Raw genomic sequence first — 15,496 nt, forward strand, 5'->3', positions numbered from 1 at the left:
AGGGTTTCATAAATCATCATCATCATCATCATCATCATCATTATCATTTACTTCTTTTATTAGGATACCAAAGTCACCGTAAGGTGATTTACCAAAGAGTCCTATGATAGATACCAAAAAATCTAACTTTCACCAAATGACATACAAAATCCTAAACTTAACTGTATTTAACTTATAGCGCAAGGCGTCAAACTGATGAAGTTTTAGCTCTATGATCTAAACTGACAAAATATGAATGTTTGGCCTGACGGCTAAAGATATGGAATCTTTGCTATCACTACCAAAATGCATGTATAGTCAAAAATCAGTCACAGAAAATGAAACCTCTTCTTAGTACAATAATAATCTAACCCATCGTGAGGACTCCAACTAATAACTCTGGTGAATTATGCTTATCAGGCCTCCCTCAGACCAAAAAATTTCAGTTGCTGCGTGTAAAACGGTCATTAAGTGAGATAAACGCCGTTTAAGATTTGTTTAACACTTCGCCGTCAAACCAAATCTTTCTTTTAATCACAACGGGAATTGTGACTTCCGCCCCCTGAATTCCAACAAAACTGATGTCGTACTGAGAATCTTTCAAGGGGTCCACGATCTTCCCTCCTTGTTCATTTGGTGATCCGGGAACTCCGAGGAGCTCAGCATCCACGCCTTGCTTGAGAATCACGTCTTTTTCTGTAGAGTTACCAAGACCAGTTTGCGGGACTTCTGCTAGGCACACAATCTAGAAAGCAGTAATTAATTTGTATTTCAATGCTTATTGTTGACACCATCCCAGTAACGACTTGAAAGCGGCAATTGGCAATAAAGTGGTAACTGGGTGCGTGACGATTTGAGGGAAAATCTCTCGAACCGGCCTTATGCAGTATTGTGAGAGGATATCAACGATAGAATGTTAGATGGAAGATCGGTCACAACCGGATGCAACACGACACTGGACAACACAATTTAACAATAAAGAAACATCTAATCAGAGCATGTCGTTTCCACAGTGTGAAATGAAAAACAGGGGTACCAGCACTTTTATAACTTCCCCAAGCTTTTTGAAAAACAAATTGGCAAATAAGTTCAGTCCCATTAATGATGCTTGGAAAATGCCAGATAGCTATAGCTAGTAAATTGGTGCTCCTTTTTAATCAAGAAATGATATACCTGCAGATAATCTGGGTCCATGGTTGAAATGTGGAACAAGGAGGCATTGCCCACATCTCCATACATGACGTATGTAGCGTTGTCAGGATACTGGTCATCAGCTCTGTCGAAGTGGTCATAACGAGGGACATCCGCAATCTTCATTTTTGGTACCAGCCCTTGCTATAGCCCGCTGCCAGCATCCAATGACAGCCCTACATAATTATTTCCATGTTTGCCCATCCCTTTATTAAAGTTTAATAAAACTCGAATTCATGCATGTGCTTTATAGAGCAACCCTACTTTACTTGATCATTGGAATGGGTGCCTTTTAGCTCGGCACAAACGTTAATAGTTAAATATGGGTAGTAAATGAAAGGGTTTCATAAATCATCATCATCATCATCATCATCATCATCATTATCATTTTCTTCTTTTATTAGGATACCAAAGTCACCGTAAGGTGATTTACAGAAGGGTCCTGTTATAGATGCCAAAAAATCTAACTTTCACCAAATGACATACAAAATCCTAAACTTAACTTTAGTTAACTTATAGCGCAAGGCATCAAACTGATGAAGTTTTAGCTCTATGATCTAAACTGACAAAATATGAATGTTTGGCCTGACGGCTAAAGATATGGAATCTTTACCATCACTACCAAAATGCATGTATAGTCAAAAATCAGTCACAGACAATGAAACCTTTTTTTAGTACAATAACAATCTAACCCATCGTGAGGACTCCAACTAATAACTCTAGTGAATTATGCTTATCACGCCGCTCTCAGACCAAACAATGTCAGTTGCTGCGTGTACAACGGTCATTAAGTGAGATAAACGCCGTTTAAGATTTGTTTAACACTTCGCCGTCAAACCAAATCTTTCTTTTAATCACAACGGGAATTGTGACTTCCGCCCCCTGAATGCCAACAAAATTGATGTCGTACTGAGACTCTTTCAAGGGGTCCACGATCTTCCCTCCTTGTTCAGTTGGTGATCCGGGAACTCCGAGGAGCTCAGCATCCACGCCTTGCTTGAGAATCACGTCTTTTTCTGTAGAGTTACCAAGACCAGTTTGCGGGACTTCTGCTAGGCACACGATCTAGAAAGCAGAAAGTAAATTGTATTTCAATGCATATTGTCCACACCATCCGAATAACGACGTGAAGGCGGCAATTGGCAATAAAGTGGCAATGCGCGTGAAGATTTGCAGAAAAATCTCTCGAACCGACCTTATGCAGTGTTGTGAGAGGATATCAACGATAGAATGTTAGATGGCAGATCGGTCACAATCGGATGCAACACGACACTGGACAACACAATTTAACGATAAAGAAACATTCAATCAGAGCATGTCGTTTCCACAGTGTGAAATGAAAAACACGGGTACCAGCACTGTTATAACTTTCCCAAGCTTTTTGAAAACAAATTGGCAAATAAGTTCAGTCCCATTAATGGTGCTTGGAAAATGCCAGATAGCTATAGCTAGTAAATTAGTGCTCCTTTTTAATCAAGAAATGGTGTACCTGCAGATAATCTGGGTCCATGGTTGGAATGTGGAACAAGAAGGCATTGCCCACATCTCCATACATGACGTATGTAGCGTTGTCAGGATACTGGTCATCAACTCTGTCGAAGTGGTCATAACGAGGGACATCCACAATCTTCATGTCAGCAGTCATGAAAGGAACGCTACTGTCAGTTGGAAGGCCAACAAAGAAGTCAAACTTCTCGCTCGACCTCTCATCCTCAGAATCATTAAAAAGGAGGTGGTGAAGACGTTTTTTCTCAGTTTGCGCAGAACTTCGCAGCACGATCGGTGCAGACTCGTTGCCAGACTTCTGTGTGAAAGTTTCCGCGTCGTTGTCAGAAAGGAACTTGAACCTAGCAACCGCGAAGTACTGGTGCTGAGTCTGCTTGAAATTGCCTGCATAGCAAACAAAGAGTTCTTTGTTTGCATTAACCTTGTCGACGCTGACGAAGGTGTGGTAGTCTGGCGTATCAGTTACCTGAAGTGAAAAACCACAACATCATTCTCAGAGTAAAACCTCATTAGTATTAAATTGTGATTTTTAATCTCTTAGTTTGTTAAATACACCGAGCTGCATAAATCTCGGGAAGTTGCAAATGCCGCTCTTTAGAACATCCATGTGCAACCTCGTTCCCAGGGCCTTTTCCGTGGGAACGAGGTTGATCCGCGTGCCAACGATCGTTCTTCATAGAGCCACGTACTTAAAACAGGCACCATCACTTAGCAAGTTCAAGAGCATGTTAAAAGATTATATGATTAAGGCATCACTAAGTAGTATGTCTTAAATGAGTCACCGATTTAGGTCTTAGTAGCAAATGGATTCCTAAGCAGAGATGGCGCGGTGGTGAGAGCACTCGCCTCCCACCAATGTGGCCCGGGTTCGATTCCCGGAGTTGACGCCATGTGTGGGTTGTGTTTGTTGTTGGTTCTCGTCCCCGTTGCGAGGGTTTTTCTCCGGGTTCCCCGGTTTTCCTTCCTCCACAAAAACCAAAATTTCCAAATTCCAATTCGATCTGGAAACGGTGGAAAGAATAACCACTCTGTGGATGAGCCGCTGATTAAATTCCCATTTCTTTTTATTTTTTTTTATATATTTTTCCTTACTGTTCCTTTTATAATGTTGTAAATACTGATTATCTCTTTGTAATTATATGCTGAAGACCCCTGACTTAGAAACATGTCATAATAAAGTTAATAGTTTATTTCTAGTTTTGAAAAGCGCCGATCGGTACCAAGGCAAACCCCTGGGGGAACAGGTTCTGGTCTGAGCAAGAGCACTGAAGTCCTCCGATCAACGACAATCAACGCGAGGCGGGGTCGAAATGTATCAATCACCAACAACCACGGTTCTATTTATATTGATACACAGCCAGCCCACACCATCGCCTGGCAAAGTCCAGGCCCCAATGAGTTGTTTAAAGAGCAGAAGTCGCTATCCAATAAATTATACAGATATTAGTGCATACAGTTTAGCTGATTACTGCAAGGGTGATTCTTACCGTGCCGATTGCGTTGAGGATTGCATTTTTCATGATGGAAGCCAAGTCATCCATAAACTCCATTGAGGTGGACCAGGGGTCCAGACAAGTGGTTATAACGTATTTCACTCCATCTTTGTTCTTGGTGTCAAGCTTCATTGGATAAATCAAAAACAAAACCGAAATAAATTCTAAGGCTACTTCTGGCCCCAGTTGTTCAAAGGCCGGATAACTTTATCCGCTGGATAAGGCACTATTCGGGGTCTAAAATATACTTCACGTTAAACGTTGTGCAAGGTTTTCGTACACTCCTAAGCTAGGCTGTGGTTAGAGTGTGCATATTCGCTTGTACAAAAGGAAATACTAAAATCTTTGCACAGATTGAAACTGTCGGCTAGTGACTTATCCACTGGATAAAGTTATCCGGCCTTTGAACAACTGGGGCCTGATGTAAACTAGGTCTAGTTTATTAACGCTTGGTAATAACATAAGCACGTCATTTAATGAAAGACCAATGCAGTTATAAACGCAACTATTTCACTCGCGGCGGGAACTGCATGTTTCACTCGAGGCGGGTGAAACAAAAGCCAGAATAGGCGTCTGCTCGCGCAAGCCCGCTTCGAACCCATGACCTCTGCGTTACCGGTAAAGAACTCTACCAACTGGGAGTCGGTCAGTTAGAGGGCTTATGATTAAACCTGAGCTCAGGAGCAAAGTAGGTTATCCCAAAATATATAACTGGAAATCGCCCATTTTAGTCAAAAATGCAATAAAAAAATACATCCCCACCAAAAATAGAGAATAGTTTCACTGTATTTCTTCTCCCTCCAGTATATTTTAGTAGTATTCTAGTAAACATATTCCTCTGGTTCTGAAACACGCTTTGACACCGACATTTGTCTGTTTATCAAGGATGCTAGGGAAGCCAGGTTGAGCTACCATTTTTGAACAAAATGGAACAAACTCTCAGAACACAACATGCATGCTACAAAAATTATACAATGATATCGTTTTTTACTCTCCTTACCCCAAGCCTTTTCTTAAAGTGCTCCAGGGTGTCGGAACAACGGTGATCTGCCATAGTGGATGAAGTGACAATCATCGGAATTCGCTGTTCCGATTCATCCGCGCTTGTGTGACACAGGTCGTTGAACATTGCATTGACAATGTCATTGGTGACTTTCACATCTGTATTCCCTTTGATATTGACAGAGAAGCAGGGAATCAGCGTGTCAGGACCAATTTCTTGCAGAAAGCTCATCACATTTTCATCCTATAATGAAGAAAAAAAAACTTCTGAACAAACCACTTTAGACGGCTTGGTAGGTTAACTGATCGACCCTCTTTAACCCTTTAAGCGCTAACAGTGATCAGCATCAAATTTCTCCTTGAAATATCAATGCTCATTCAACCCCTGAGGTCGTGAGAATTAAAGATATGATCGCCCAAGGTGAATTTCTTCCCGATATCTTAACAACTTTTCCCCAGTTCTTTTATAAGAAAAGTGTGTGGACAAGATAGGAGAATTTGTTCTTTGATATTTGGGGTTAAAGTGTTAAAGAATGTGACACTTAACTGTTTTCTTATCACCAAAAAAAAAACATTTCAAATTACATAGTCAAAGTTACCAAACCGTAGAATTCTAACAAAGCACCATGGCTCCATGCTTTTTTATTTATTTTTTTTAGGATTACCATTGAAATAACAGCCTTTTGATCTTCACTTTCTTGCAGCGCTTTTTTTTTTTTTACCTAATAGGTTCTGAATCATAAGGCATTGAATTCAAAGGATAGTTTCCTGAGAATTAGGTTTGAAAATTGGAATATTTCAAACACCAAAATTTCAAAATTTGTTCTCGGTTTTCAAGTTGAAATAAAGAACCGCAATGTCTGAACAACAGAAAAACATCTAACTCGCCACTTACCCCGATATTGTACAAGCTTATATTACGCCACTGTACCTGAGCGATTTCCTCGTTGGATTTTCCAATGATTTTCTCTCTCATGATCTTCTTAGCATTTTCATTGGGTAGAGGCTTGTTAGTTTCAACTACAAAGTTGTCATCGTCTTCTGCCAAGCAGGCCCAATAACAGTAAAGGATCTTGGAAGTAAACATACATTCCGACAGAATGCGACCGTAGCCATTCTTGTGAAGTCCAATTACCTGGAAAAAAAGGATATTTACAAAAAACTATTATCTGGAGGCAACTTTTGATTCGCTGAATTTACATTTTCATTAACGTGAGTATATCGCAGGCTATTCGGGGGGAGGGGAGGGGCCGGGGAAAGGAGAAGGGATAAAGTAAGCTGCAACAATTTAATTCCTCAAAAACGTCCACGTTATATTATATCGACGAAAGCTTAAACTCCCAAAAAGGACAATTTTCTAAAGGAAAAGAGTAATGCCATACTGGAAAAGGAATACCAGCCAATCGGTAGCCTTCTCACATACTGCACTTGGGAAAAAAAGACTCCGTTTTTTCAACACTTAACGTTTGTCTTAAAAGAGGAATTGTGTAAGTTTAGTAATAGTGTGTTTTTGTAATTCCAGGGGTAAGAGATATTCCCATAATGAAGTGACCGTGGTTGTGGTTACGAAACTACTAAGTTCCTCTCAAAATACCGTGCCCTATTATCATGTCCAAAAATGTTCAGTTAAAATTGACATTCAGTAACCCGACCAAATAAGAAAAATGTATATATATCTTGCAAAAAGCTCCCTTCTCTTTTATGCAAAGCACTTTACCAGATTTTACGCCATAAGAATGTAACTAATAATTTTTCTAATTAGCCATGAGGTTGTTGTTGTTGTTGTTGTTGTCCATGTCTACCAAAAAGGGAGCAATTGGCAATATTCATGAAAAACATCCTTCGCGACCGTAAATTCTGGGTGCGTGTTTGCTAATGAACTCCCTCGCTGCAGGTAAGTCACGATTCTGGGAGGTCAAAGTCAGAAGACAATGAACGAGAAGTAAACTAATTAATCCAGACCCACGTGAGCCTTTAACTACAAAAAACCAAAGTATTCCACATACGCAAATTCACCACTCAAGACTGGGAGGATGAAGGATGTAATCACAATGACTTACTTTATTGGCCAGGAGAACACCACAAGCAGCAGCACCAGGCTTTGATCCTTCAATCCCGACATCTCCAAGATTAACATCTCCATGATAGTAGAGGACACCACTTGTCAGGGACAGAAAGTTATTCAGGTTCTTGTTGCGATAGCAGATTGCCCCAGCAGGGTAGGGACAGAAGCCGGACTTATGTGGATCGACTGTAACGGTGTCGCACTTGTTGAGAGCCTTCAAAAAATAGAATTTAGTTAATTATAACTTGCAATTATACAAATAGCCTGGAATCTAACTCAAAAGGTTCTACTACTACTACTACTACTACTACTACTACTACTACTACTGCTGCTGCTGCTGCTGCTGCTGCTGCTGCTGCTGCTGCTACTACAACTACTAACAAATAAACAACAAGTCAAAAGTAAACCTTCAGCTGCTTGGCCACATGCTTGTTTAGGAAGAGTTCAGGGACAAAGCCTTCCTCACTAGGGGTAGGCATGGGGTCGCCTATCGGTGGCTCACGCAGCATACATGCAAAGTACGCTCCCCAGGCCGCGTCCGCGTGAATGCTGAAATTAAGACCCTGAAAGGAATAAAGACAAAACAAATTATGAGTGTCAAGGCCATAGAGGAACTGTGTCAGAATGGATTACAACTTTAAAAAAGTCAGGCTACTTTTTCACGAATTCCCGCATTAGCTTCGTTTCCAAAATGAGTTTGAATAGATGATGAGTTCTTCCTTTCAAAGCTTCAGTAGAGTTTCTTTCTGTAAGTGAGGGCATTGCTCGGTGAACCATTTCCACCAAAAAGGACCCCGTGACACTCGCCTTTTTTATATCCTCGATACTTTTGTACGCCCGGATACAGGGACGCTGGGCCATAAATGGCAATGTTATGACTGCAATTCAATTTAGTGACGAGACATACCTCCTTTCTTAGTTTTTCCCTGATTTCGAAGATGTCTTCCAACGGATCCACGGCACTCTCCTCTGTTGTTCCCATAATGCCTATCACACTTATCACAGGAATTTGATTCTTCAACTTGTGATGAAGAACCCAGTGTAGTTCTTATGAAAATAAAAAGTGAACATAAATTGCAAAGAGTAATATAGATGAACGTGTTTTAAGTTAACGAAACTGATTCAAAAATGGATAAATAAAGTGAAGGATTTCAGTTGGGAAGTATGTCAGAAGTTATCTAAAACGTGAACACAACCAGTTAAAAAGATTAAATAGAAGTGTGATTGAAAGATGGGCTAAAATAGTAGTTCTCCAACAGATCATGAATTGTCGGTCTCGAAAACGCAAGCTCACAGAATCGACTCCTGTCTAACATCTCATTTCTTTCACATATACCAGTGATACGATAACGATATGACTTTCATTAACCTCAAGTGATACTGAAATTAGCACTGATGAATGCCTCTGAAGATAACGCAGTTTCTTGAAACAGTATTAAAAAACCTGCACTTACTCGTACAGTCCAGCCGCGCATTCTCGTCAACTGGCACAGTAACAAGGCAGTCTTTTCCCAAACCCAACATGGTCACCGCTTTCAGTATAGACACGTGATAGGTACTGCCCACAACAACACACGGAGGATTGGTCAGCATGTGGCGGCGGCAAAACTCTTGAGCACCTATGGACTCGTAAAGGTAGTTGGCCAAGATTCCTCTCAGGTCACCCGGTTCGATTCCAGCTTTTTCTGCTACATCGAATGGCATGTTGACAATGGTGTCAGTATCCAAGTTGAGTAGCTCCCACTGTGTTGCGTTCACCAGAGGAATGCAGGCATCTCTCTGAGGTAGGTATATCTACATTTAAGAAAATATAATGAAAAATAGATAGCAAATTATGTTTCGTTTTAAGCCGAGAATGATTTTGCTGGTTTACGTACCTACGTAGAAAAAAGATTAACTTAATTAAAGGGCTGGAGACTTCCTGAATACATTCCACCAGTCGAAGTGCAATATTTATTCAACAGATGATTCCTGCCCAAATTTGTGAGATCATGGACAAAAGAAAGCGTTTTTCAGCTTAAAAGGGTTTTTGGTTTTCTGGGGTTTCCCAAAAACTTTAGTAGACCGCTAAAATTGAGCGAAAAGTAATCAAAACCAATATCACAACACAAAATAGGCCTAAAACATAGAAGTTTCTGCAAAAGAATATTTTCCTTTATTTAAAAAAAGAATAGTCCATTTTCTGAAAAATATGACTGTGAAAAATAAGTTACCATGGCAACATTAAATTCCATGAACAGAAACCGACCACATCAAATAATAATAATAATAATAATAATAATAATAATAATAATAATAATAATAATAACAATAATAATAATAATAATAATAATAAATTGTCCCAGATAAAGGTTTGAGAAGGTCACGAAGTTTCAGGGCGTTTGCTCGAATATTAAAAAGTTACTCACGTTATTGAGAATCGATGTGCGGTGCGATTGAGCCAAAACAGCGTGAATACGTCATGTGCGCATGGCGTAGAGGAGTCAAATTTTATCGTAATTCCCGTTAAATTCACCGTGAAATTCCAGCTATTTTGACACTTTCATCTCATCACAAAAAAATAATGATTAATATTTTACCTCGTATCCTCGTGCTCCCGTTAATTGCGCGTCTTTAAGCAAAGCCTCTTGAAGTCCCAGTGGATAATATTTCAGATTTCGTGCCACCCATACCGCCTCGATGTTTGCCAGTGACCCGCCAGTCACCAAGTGCCCCATGCTTTCATCTCTATCCATGCCTATCATCTCACACAGATCGCTACCAGCCTCGACCTCGTACATGGTTGTCATAGGCCCGCCTTCACCAGCGCAATTATTTTGGTTCCACAGAATTGAGGCTATGTATCCAAGATTAGCTGGCACTGCAGTGTCCCAGTTCACGTGACCCTGGAAGTTAATTTTCATCAATACTTGGTAAGCCGTTTGTCTTTATGTCTTACGGACGTTTAATAATAAAAAGTAAATAATACCACCTCCTTCTTCTTTAATTAACTTCGGCGGGTGGCCTCAGGATACAGGGGAAAATCACAGTTTTAGGGAACTGTTACAAAAACATACCTGTTACAGCATAGCTATTGTATAACATAGGCAAGAATGTTATTTCAAATTGGTCCAGATAAAAATTGCACACACTCCTTAGCTAACTTCACTTCACTCACGGGACATGTTAACCCACCTTGTATCTTGTGCTGAAGAAGGGCACTGATTTGTGCAAGTCCTTTTGCATCTTTTGCAATTCTTCCCTCATTCTTGTGAAAGAAAGCTTAAAAGACGGTGCTTGCCTTAACTCATCCGTCACATACGGGGGATCACAAGGATAGAACCTGTGAATGAATTAACACAGTAGGTATCATATGTATCTATGGATCACGATCACTTCGCAAAAAGGAAGAGTCGCCGAGTTAGGGAACAATTAAAACGGGTATAAAATTAGCGCTGAACCCGGGATTTGAAAGCCGGCCTATTTTGGAACTTCCAATTACATGCGAGCAACTGAGTCTGGAAGTCAAATCTGATTTTAATAGTTCTTTTCAAGAGAGAGAAAAATATACTACAACGCATTTTTATGAAGGGGAATACTTCAACTAATACTATGTCTGTCTAAAACTTGTCACGTTCTCCAAAATTTAGTTAGGCTGTTTCATAAACGGATACAACAAGGATATTACCTTAAAATAATATTGACCGTGTAAATTAATTCTTAATTACCCTTGCCGGAAGTTAAAATGAGAGTCAATAGCTTCTGTCATGAGATCTTTAAAGATGTCAGCATTCTCGGCTTTAGGTCCCACAAACCACGTTCCCACGGCTGCCCAGGGTTTGGCTTCAACGATTCGCTTGGAGAAAACGCTGCGCCTGTGGCTGAACATAGGCGCTTTTCCTTTCCGGTCCTGCTTCTTAGCTCCTTTCCGCGCGGCTTTCTTGTGAAGGGGAAACATGACGACTGCTTATGTGAAGAAGCAAAGCTGAAACAAATGAATAATGGATTATTTGTTTGTGTAGAGTTAACTCGTAGCGCGAGTCAAGCCCGAGCCCGAGTCAAGTTCGAGTCATGAGTCAAGTTCTAGTCAGGGTCCAACTTTTATTTTCCTCTTTTTTTTATCGATTGCTAGAGCCGTTACCACTGTGATTCACTGCTACTGTGGAAAGATATGCCACATCCGTTAGTGTTCATAAATTCCCTAGGAAGATTAAGAGCTGTAGTTACGTACATCTGAAACAGAGATCCCATTTCCACTACTGAGAAAGCGGACAGTGATATATGAAGTATCTAACCCGCCTGACTCAAGCGCTATCTTGTTGCGTCCACAGGAAATCCAGGATAACATAGAATAGAATCTATACTCTTCATTCCCTTTTGAACCTTCGTTCTAAATGAATACTTTTACCTTCGACAAGTTATTTGCAAGTAAAATTAAGTTATTAAAGAGGCGCGTTCTGTTTTTACAAACAAAACAACTCCCAACTCCTCCTTTGTACATAGCAGTCGATTCCTATGGCCGCTGAGCAAATCAGAACTCTGAAATTGCATTTTCCAGAGATACAGTATTAAGTTAAATTCATTTCAAACTATTCTTTGATTTGCATAGAGCACTTCACACCTCGTTGGGCGAGGTCGTCTGCGGCTTCTAAAAGACCAAGTTGTCATTAAATCCTCTTATGATCTAAAATATCATTCGTCTAGTTAGGAAATATACAGTTTGGAATTTGGAGACGGAATTGCGCAGTTAACAAAATAAGCTAAGATAAAAATAGAGAAATTGCAAAGTTTTAAATCAATCGATCAATATTCAAAATATCACAATGGTTTCAGGATTTACGGTTGCGCGGAATCATAATTTACTTGTCTGTTACTAAAAGATAAAGTGGTTAAGAAAAAGAATCTGACTCCATCGAAAGTTAAGACAATGTTAGGAAACAAAAAATTTTGTATTATGAAACACTAAAAGACAATTAGTATTTTGCAATGACCCTATTTCGAGTTTTTAACTCCGGTGCGATGCATGATTGGGCTCCATGCATATTGTCTGGAAGAAAACAATAGGAATTTCCAAATCCCATTTGAAACTGAGAAGAAATCGATTGGGCGCCGTAACCTCATCTGAGGTCTTATAGGTGGCTTTGCAAGTTCAAATCGTGTACTGATTGACATAAGGCGTACCCTGGTTTCATAGGTTTCCAGAGTTCTTTTTCTCTCCAAACAGAAGTGGGCCGCGTTGGGGTTCCTTGTCGCCGCTTTGCTGTGCAATTATGTTTGAGGACAAAGTAGAAAGAAAACTTTCAAGGACCAGGGTACACAAGTCGTCGTTTACTACTCCAGAAGCTTGGTTATGTGTTTAGCAGTCTGTTTATTACAAGTTCGTTCTCATTTCAAGATATAAAATTGCCGTGTTTTTAATGCCAAAGGTGTTTAAATAAAGCATAATTATATTTAAATTTTAAGGTAACCAGCTGCAATTTTTGTTTACAAAAACGCCCAATTTCAGTAGAGAAACAAAAAGGCTGCATAATTTAAAATTTGGGTGCAATGGTGTATGTAAACCCAGACAATGAACCACGAAAAAAATATATACTACCTGAATGTTGGTAATTGATCGTTAGAGTAAGGTTTTAAGGTATCGGTCAACTTTCGTTTGGAAAAACTTCGATATTATTTTTCGCTTTCTCTCGAACAAAAATTTTGTCGAGTTTGTGCATGTATCAGTAAGTTCCAGATGAACGATCCCCTGGACCAATTTGGCTGAAATTTGGCCAAACTGTAAGCAGATAGCTTTTCCACGATACCATTTTGAATTTAGTTTCCTTTCATTCCAAAGTTATTTCCTATTTTCCAAAGATAGTTTTAATTATTCGTCCTCTCTAACTTTATCTGATTATAAATGAGGAACAATTGCACACGGACCCAAATGTGTGTTCTTCGTTTTCAAGGGTGGACCGACGAGGGAAAGTAGAAGTCTTTGCTTAGCCAAATAAGATTTGATTAAAACGAAATTAGAGAGATTATCAACAACTACATACGTACGAGGACAATGATTCCAATTTTACTTACCTTGCAAGGTTGCTTTTGTCTCTAAGATCCCCTTTGACTGCGGTGGCTTGCTTTAGTAAAACACTTTAAAGTGTTACGTCCAAGAAACGATTGAAAGAATTAATGCGCAATTAAAATGTAAATAGTACGTGATGCTTTCACGGACTGTCAAACTCAGACAAGAATTGAAAGACCCCTTGTTACGATCTGCTTTTATTGTAATTATATCCTTGTCTTTCCAAAAGGCTTTTGTCACTCAAACGTATTTATGTCTGACACCCTAATCAGATATAATGACACCCCAACGAATATGTGAATTTTTTCAAGGCATCACTCCACCCATCTTTGCCTACAGCCAACGCCCATGCCATTGGTTTTGGGTAATATCTCTTTTTTCCTTATCTATATCCTATAGCTACTCATGCGATCTTCATTTATTTTAGTCTTCTTCATCGTTGACATGTAATGTGGAGTCAAGAGTTGTTAGTTCCTTAGACGGCCGGTAGCAAAGCGTACTCTAATCAGCCGACTGTGTAACAGATAATGACTCGTTCTTATGTAAATATAATTTTCCGTTGTTTTTGACTACATTAGTCCATTCAGCAGATGACAATATTATGGCCTTTTGGTTACTTTATAGTTTTTGGCTAGTTTATGGTTGTCAGAAAGGGACACGACATCAAGATCCCAGTATTTTAAGATAAAGTTATATCTCGAAAAAACACATGCATGATATATCAAGCCGATCAGTATTCCTGCATTAGGATTAATTTGAACAAGCCTGTCTAAGGGGACTTATCCACGCCCATAAATTAAAAAAATCATCTCTTATTTTAATATCGAGGGAGCAGAAAACATTTTCTTGTGGTCTGTTTGCTAGGATTTCGAGTTAAAAGACTGAACTCGGCCGGAATAGGCCTTATCACGGTTTTCGACGCCATTTGACGGGTAGGCAGAGAGGCTTGAAATAACAGTGTTTGTATGGGAATCCGATGTCAAATAATTTTCATAAAACATCGCTTCTGAAAAATTCATGAATTGGAAACTTTTTGTACTAGGAAAAGGATTTTAAGAACAAAATTGGAGGGATGTAGCTGTGACAGAAAGCTTCCAGTCGTGTTTTGAACTTTCCATACATTTCCCTGTATTTTTTTCCCGCGAACTATTTTTAGTAGCAGCTCACGGCTGGTTCGCTATACAGACAAATGTGTAGAAAGTTCAAAACACAACTGGACGCTTCCTGTCACAGCTACATCCCTCCAATTTTGTTCTTAAAATCCTTTTTCTAGTGCCAAAAGTTTCCAATTCATGATTTTTTCAGAAGCGATGTTTTATGAAAATTATTTGACATCGGATTTCCATACAAACACTGTTATTTCAAGCCTCTTTGCCTACCCGTCAAAATGGCGTCGAAAACCGTGATAAGGCCTATACTTGCCATTATCAGTATCCTATTCCTTTCAACAGAAGGATCTCGTGAGTTCTATGTTTGAATATAAACAACAATATGATTCACAACATAATATTTGCTTTTTTACTCGGATTAGTGTGGATGGGGAGTTATCCACTCTAAAGAGCTTCTTCGTCAATTCTTCTTCATCATTAAATTCTTAACTATCAGGACAAACAGTAACACACCGTCAATTTTCGTGGGTGTAAACACTACCATTTAAAAAGCAAAAATAAACGAAATAAAGCCGTCTTAGGTTACAGGATTTCAATTAAGTTGGCTTATGGTTATCAATGGGTCATCTTGTCCGCTACACTCTTTTTTTTTTTTTTTTTTTTGTAAGAATGTCTGATTTTGGGGCTTAGAGGCTGAACGTATATTTTTGGCAATTTGAGCCTGAAAACGTTTTTAAGATGTGACCTGTTATAGTATGTCAATGTCAATGAAAATTTTGGGATTTCATGTCTTATTTCAATGAAAGCTTCTCCGAAAACATGCCTTAACAACTGTAGTTTAAAGTTTTGATCCACTCTATAAATCAACGAATCGATTCTTTCTTTGCTAATTACAGGAATCAGTCCGGCTGAATAAGCTTCACTAAACAGAAATTCTTTGCAAAAGAAGGTAATAAAAATAATAATAAAAAATTAATAATAATAATAATTTTATAATAATAATGATAATAATAATAATAATAATAATAATAATAATAATAATATATATATTTTTAATAATAATGATCTATTTTATTGAATAACGAATAATAAAATAAATTTTATAATC

General features: G+C 39.0%; 2 protein-coding genes across 3 annotated transcripts; both read right to left on the reverse strand.

Annotated features, from left to right (window-relative positions):
* Positions 1–317: 317 nt before the first annotated feature.
* Positions 318–1,333, reverse strand: LOC146472011 (uncharacterized). Its single transcript, XM_085120562.1, has 2 exons — positions 1,153–1,333; positions 318–724 (listed from the first exon to the last, which is right to left on the reverse strand). Exons 1-2 carry the CDS (start codon positions 1,294–1,296, stop codon positions 467–469), a joined length of 402 nt encoding a protein of 133 aa, XP_084976688.1. The 5' UTR covers positions 1,297–1,333; the 3' UTR covers positions 318–466.
* A 209-nt stretch (positions 1,334–1,542) lies between these two features.
* LOC146472012 (uncharacterized) lies at positions 1,543–13,427 on the reverse strand. 2 transcript variants are annotated; one of them, XM_085120559.1, is made up of 13 exons: positions 13,285–13,427; positions 10,944–11,200; positions 10,411–10,558; positions 9,816–10,121; positions 8,691–9,030; positions 8,144–8,283; positions 7,644–7,799; positions 7,232–7,450; positions 6,103–6,306; positions 5,170–5,415; positions 4,164–4,295; positions 2,660–3,142; positions 1,543–2,235 (listed from the first exon to the last, which is right to left on the reverse strand). In XM_085120559.1, the coding sequence occupies exons 2-13, from the start codon at positions 11,171–11,173 to the stop codon at positions 1,978–1,980; spliced, it is 2,862 nt and encodes a 953-aa protein (XP_084976685.1). In that variant the 5' UTR covers positions 11,174–11,200; positions 13,285–13,427; the 3' UTR covers positions 1,543–1,977. The 2 variants fall into 2 exon arrangements, with proteins under 2 accessions (XP_084976685.1, XP_084976686.1); XM_085120560.1 differs by lacking the exon at positions 13,285–13,427 and adding an exon at positions 12,397–12,420.
* Positions 13,428–15,496: the final 2,069 nt, after the last annotated feature.

The sequence above is a fragment of the Pavona decussata genome, unplaced genomic scaffold (assembly GCF_977016875.1).
Source record: "Pavona decussata unplaced genomic scaffold, jaPavDecu1.1 SCAFFOLD_102, whole genome shotgun sequence".
In the NCBI taxonomy this organism is placed as follows: domain Eukaryota; kingdom Metazoa; phylum Cnidaria; class Anthozoa; order Scleractinia; family Agariciidae; genus Pavona; species Pavona decussata.

Excerpts from the sequence above, each read along its gene's own strand:
- LOC146472011 (XM_085120562.1), bottom strand. The coding sequence starts at position 1,296 with ATGAAGATTGCGGATGTCCCTCGTTATGACCACTTCGACAGAGCTGAT. Across the intron at positions 725-1,152 it reads TGGACCCAGATTATCTGCAG|ATTGTGTGCCTAGCAGAAGT; the intron begins GTATATCATTTC and ends ACTGCTTTCTAG.
- LOC146472012 (XM_085120559.1), bottom strand. The coding sequence starts at position 11,173 with ATGTTTCCCCTTCACAAGAAAGCCGCGCGGAAAGGAGCTAAGAAGCAG. Across the intron at positions 8,284-8,690 it reads TGCGCGGCTGGACTGTACGA|AACTACACTGGGTTCTTCAT; the intron begins GTAAGTGCAGGT and ends TATTTTCATAAG. Across the intron at positions 5,416-6,102 it reads CCAACGAGGAAATCGCTCAG|GATGAAAATGTGATGAGCTT; the intron begins GTACAGTGGCGT and ends TCTTCATTATAG.